General features: G+C 32.4%; 1 protein-coding gene across 1 annotated transcript; it reads left to right on the top strand.

Annotated features, from left to right (window-relative positions):
• Nucleotides 1-3,062: 3,062 nt before the first annotated feature.
• Nucleotides 3,063-3,455, top strand: LOC118743846 (larval cuticle protein 9-like). The gene has a single exon (XM_036476611.1). The coding sequence runs from the start codon at nt 3,063-3,065 to the stop codon at nt 3,453-3,455; it is 393 nt and encodes a 130-aa protein (XP_036332504.1).
• Nucleotides 3,456-5,442: the final 1,987 nt, after the last annotated feature.

Below are 5,442 nucleotides of genomic sequence, written 5' to 3'. Positions count from 1 at the left end.
CATAAAACCATAATAAATATATAATCTGCCAATAAACTAGTAAGCATTGCCATAAATAAAATGATTTACGTTTTTTTTTTTTTAACAAGTTCCATTAAGTTTATTTTAGACACTTTCCTCGAAATTATAGCATGTTTTGGTGAATGAAAGAACGCTTTCAACTTGGCGCAACCTAAAAACTTATTTGAGATAAACTATGGAAGACTAAGTATTAAAAGAATTTCTACCTGTACCTCGGCGAATTGCATTGTTGAAAGCAGAATGATTTTTTTAAGTTGGGCTGCATTATATCCACAATCAAGATTCAATAATTAAAGGTTAAATAATTATTGACAGCCGTGGTTTGACACTCCCTTAAAATGGTCGTATTTACGAAGGGCAGGGAAAGGGAAAGAATGAAATCCCTTGGTGCGAAAATTGTGGTAAAAAGGAAGCAAAGTAGGCAATTAGTAGTGAAATTCGCTTTGTAAAATCTAATGTATTTGCAGCAATTTTGGTATTTTAAATGAATTATTGGGTGAAATATTAAGATATCTATGTGAATTATGAAATTTATATAATAATTAACGGTATAAAAATAGCAAAAGGGTTCAAAGTTGAGGTAAAACTACTGTGAGTTTTATTTAAACATCGAATCTAAAAACAATTTATGTTTTCATCAGTAAAATGTGCCTTATATGCATAAGGGGCGTTCCATACGAAAACGGACGGGGTTCAAACTTTATGTGTTTGATTTGTTTCAACTTTTTAGGGTGATGCTTAAACATAAATAAATATGAAATTTGGGCTTGATTAATACGTTTTTAAAAACTTTACAAACACAAAAACAAAAACCAATCGATTTAATAGTTTTCAAAATATCTCGAGAACGGAGCGAGGAAAACAATTGAAAAAATTACACTTGAAAATTCTCTATGAAAAGAAATATTTTAAAATTTTTTTTCTTGAAAAATTTTTCACATAAAAATTTTTTGATAAAAAAAAAATCACAATGGGAGCTCCGAGTATTGCGCAATATTTAAGTATAGTATTTAGAGATGGGCGCGGGATAGCGGGACCCACGGTACTGATTTAAAATTGGCCGGGATGGGCGGTATCGGGAAGATCTGTAAAAATATGGCGGGCGGGACGGGACCAAAATCCTTTCTCGACACTCCCGATAAAATCTTCCTTAAAAACGATGTTTGAAATATGCAAATATGTCGGGATGAGCGGGTTCGGGACTTAAAAATCGAATTTCTGGTTGGGCGGGTCGGGATTAAATATTTAGTCCCGTGCCCATCTCTAATAGTATTATGGGCTGCACTCTACAATAATTTGAGTTATGATTTTTTTTTTTACACCAAAGTTGAGTAAAATAAGTAGGTATATTACAAATTTACAAATTTTGTAATTTTTTTTTAGAATTTTTTCGAGTATGCATTCTTGTAGCCCATTAAATTTTAGTATAATAAATGCAAGTTTTGAGCTACTTAAATATTGCGCAATACTCAGAGAGATTTTTTTTAATTTTTTTTTGAGATGGCATATTTTCAAAATCTCATATTTGTATCAAAAATTTGTTTGGGAAAAATTTTTCAAGAATTTTTTTTTTAATATTTCCTTTCAAAAAGGTGAACGAACTAAGAATCAGAAGAGCTAGTTCATTGAGCTGAACGAACTAGAAGTGCACTAATCTTTAAACTGAACTAAAAAATCCAGCTCTAGTAGCTACCATCGATGAAGCGTTAAGGACTATTGCATCGTTACATGATTTTTTTTCGAACGGAAAACCGCAAACAATTTTAAAGAAGATAGTTTTAATATCACGAAGCGATATAAACGTTTATTGAGCTTCAGCTAGAAATGTTCGAAGCTCTTGAAGAGATAGCAGCACGGAAAAACGACAAAAAAGCAACACAAAATTCGCAGGTGCAGGCTACTGTTTCTGCAATGCAGTCAGTGCACTTCATCGTTTTGCCTTTGAGTAAGCAATTTCAGTCTGAAGCGCAAGATTGTTCCAAGTCCCTGAAATTTGCATAAGATGAGCGAAAATGTGAGCGAATTAAGGGCAGAATACAAAAGCGATGTCACGCATCAATGAACGCCAAAGAAATAGATGCCACCTCGATACTGGGAGCTTTGAAGATAACTATGGAATTGCATTCTAAATTCCACTCACCGATACGAAATTAACTAATCTTCAATGGGGTCTTATCAAAAATAAAAATTTTTTGAAAGCTTCGGTGTTTTGTTTCCCAAAAATGAGTACAACTTCGATAAATGCAAGAAACTTTGTGAAAATAAATTTGCATCGGAAGCCAAAATATTGTTTGTGATTTTTCGAAATGTTTCAATAAATTAACGGTACTCTAAAATTTTTATATGAGCTTTGAAGTCGGTATTATTATTTTTGCTCTAATGCTATTGCATACAAAAAAGTCGTACGTAAATTTTTAATTAACAAAAAAATTACATATTTTTCATCTTTCTCACTCCAAAAAAAGCGCAAATATTTACCCACACAAACAGAGGGCCGCCGCAGCATTGTCGCAGTGTTGATTTATGCTGTGCAATAGTTTGATTAAAAGCTATTTGGAGTTAATTTTTTAGATGTTATCTAATTTAATTAAAAAGCTAAATCAAAGAGTTTCTTAAAGTGAATTCTTTGGTTGATAATTAAGCAGTTTTCCGGTTTGCACTATTTTGCTATATTCAACTAAAGTTGTTTACTATATTAAGTCACTAAGACACTTTTTATGTATGAACCTATGTACATACATAGATACATACATATGTGCGGACATTTTCATAATAGAACTAAAGTGCGAATTATATTTTTTTTTTCCTTTTTTCAAAATGATCTTCTGCATTTTCGTTTTATGCTTTCATTGCTTTTTCTGCTGCTCTTGAACTGGTTTCAGCTTTTGATAGATATGTAGTAATGAAGCTGGCAAACGTGCGTTTTTGCTTTAGTATAAATATGCAACATTTGGTTTTAGGTAGCATCAGTATTCCTACACTTGTCACACACATCACTTAGCAGCAAAGAAATGAAATTCCTGGTTAGTATTTAGCTGCAAATGTCTAATTCGATTTATTTGTTTAAAACTTTTACGGTAAAATTTTTTTCTATGCAGATTGTTTTCGCTTGCCTGCTGGCTGTCACCTTTGCCAATGAGGATGCCAACGTACTCAAACAGGAACAAGAAGTTGAGCCTGATCACTTCAAGTACATACTCGAACTGGACAATGGAGTGAAGCTGCAACAACAGGGTCGCTTGGTTGGCGATGATGTGTGGAATGTTGATGGCAAATTCGAATTCATTTCGCCCGAAGGTGAGAAGGTTGATCTGGCCTACACCGCTGATGAGACTGGTTACCATCCAGATCCCAGCAACAAGTGGATCCATCCAATTCCTGAACACATCATTCGATCAATTGAATACATTAGGACTCACCCTAGCAAAGAATAAGCCATATTTAGTGCTTTTAACTAATTTTAAAGTATTTTTGGAAATTTGGAGAGAAATATAGTATGTGCATATGTGATAAGATTTAATGTGATTTATTTTCCTTGAACAAATTTCTAACAACTGCAATGCGGTCAATGCGGTATAGTATTATAATTACGGGAAAATTGAAGCAAAATAACAATACAGAATATAGGCAGCGGTTGGGTTTTCTCTATGTCACAATGAAAAATTGTTTAGCTGCAGCTGTAAAGTCGTCTCCTGTAGGGGATGTTCTCCATATTTTTTCTATTCTCAGCAACCGTACGAATGCTAAGCAGATTTGAACTACGGGCTCTAAAGGCATCATCGGCATTTCTGACAGGAGAGTAACTAGGAACTTGTCCTTAAATTTGGTGAACCAAGACTTAATCGCAAGTTATTTTGCTGGTAAATCCAGTGAATTCAAGAATTATTCAGGATAGTTTACCACTTCACTAGGATCCACAAGAATGTAGATTTGAGTGGCAATTCATTGTCAGGAAATTTTTTTTTATTTCGAAATTAGTAGCACTAATTCGACATTCTTTGTGGCCAAAAAAACATCGCTCATAATCAGGAATGACTAATAGCTCTCAAATCTGGAAGATTGATGTTAATCTAAGTATCTTTCATTGCCAATACGTTGAAAAAATTGTCCATTCAATGGAATTTCTCGATCTGCATTCTTATTGTAAGGCGTAATTTCTTCAAAAGCGGTGAATGCTTCTAAAAAAGGCCAGTGTTTTTATGTCCGTTCGTTATTAAAAAAAAAAATGTTTGATGTTGTTCGCAACAGGCACCGAACCAGGGTCCAAAATATTTGGCTACGGTGTCCGGCTTGCTATTATTAAAAAGTACCTTTTATTTTGGAATTACAGTGCAGTAAGTATTGGACAGTGTTAGCGGACCTTAAATGAGGTAGCTTTTTTGGTTACTCAATCACTAGAAGGGACATAGATCTTTTAAAAATACCTAAAATTAAGTCACCCATTAGCTATTTATTTAAATGCCAATACACTTTTGCGTTCTCATATGATGGTCTTTTTAAATATATACATATGTATATCGTACATTCTTGCTTTATCTTAAAAAAAAAATTAACCAAGTTCGTTTCTTAAGTCTTTCGATCTACAGTGGAAAATACTTGCGTTGTTTCTTACAGCGTCGTAAATAATCCCAGTTTAGCAGTGACAATTTTCTTTGGGTTATTTTATTATCATAATTTTTTTTTTTATTAATTTTCTATATAAATATATCCATATTCCAAAAAAAAATCTTTTCCTTCCAATATTGCGATATATTAAATGTGAGATTTTATGAGTGAATGAATTTAGAGTATGTTTGTTGCTCTCCCACGCTAAAGGGGCTGAAAGTTTTTTTTAAGGAAATTTACCAAAGAGATAGGTCGCATCCTGGATTAGTATATAGGATACTTTTTCAAGAAAGTTGCCACCTTTCCAAAAAGTAAAAGCAAGTAATAAGCACCTTAAATAAAATATTACAAAAAGCTGTTCAAAAATAATTTATTTTGGAGATCATTTAAAGGCAGTGACCACCTTTTCAAAAGCTCAAACCAATTTAATTAAAAAGATAATTGAAAGCTTAATTTTGGAAATATTTTTAAGAAATTCCAAATCCATTTAATAACCAAATTAAGTGTAATATTCTCGAAAATATTAAATCAAATTTGTTAATGCGGGTGCCAAACGAGAGGTATAACCAAGCTTTTTTTCTAACAATTTTTCAAAGCGGGTTGCCACTTGCCCAAAAAGTTAAAATCGATTTAATTAATAAGTTTGATGACATCTTTTAATAAACAAACATTGGTGTTAATTGAAAGAGGTTTAAGACGGCTTTATTTATTTACTTCAATTTATAAATTGGCTTAAAAAGATTTACTTCAAATATATTTTTGAGTAGTTTTTTTTCGCTTTTAATTATTCGCTTATTGTTTGATAGCTGATTAAGA

The sequence above is a fragment of the Rhagoletis pomonella genome, unplaced genomic scaffold (assembly GCF_013731165.1).
Source record: "Rhagoletis pomonella isolate Grant_MI unplaced genomic scaffold, Rhpom_1.0 Rhpom_scaffold_00007, whole genome shotgun sequence".
Taxonomy (NCBI): domain Eukaryota; kingdom Metazoa; phylum Arthropoda; class Insecta; order Diptera; family Tephritidae; genus Rhagoletis; species Rhagoletis pomonella.
The sequence above is the reverse complement of the archived record's forward strand: the minus strand, read 5'-3'. Positions and strand labels throughout refer to the sequence as shown.

Excerpts from the sequence above, each read along its gene's own strand:
- LOC118743846 (XM_036476611.1), top strand. The coding sequence starts at position 3,063 with ATGTCTAATTCGATTTATTTGTTTAAAACTTTTACGGTAAAATTTTTT.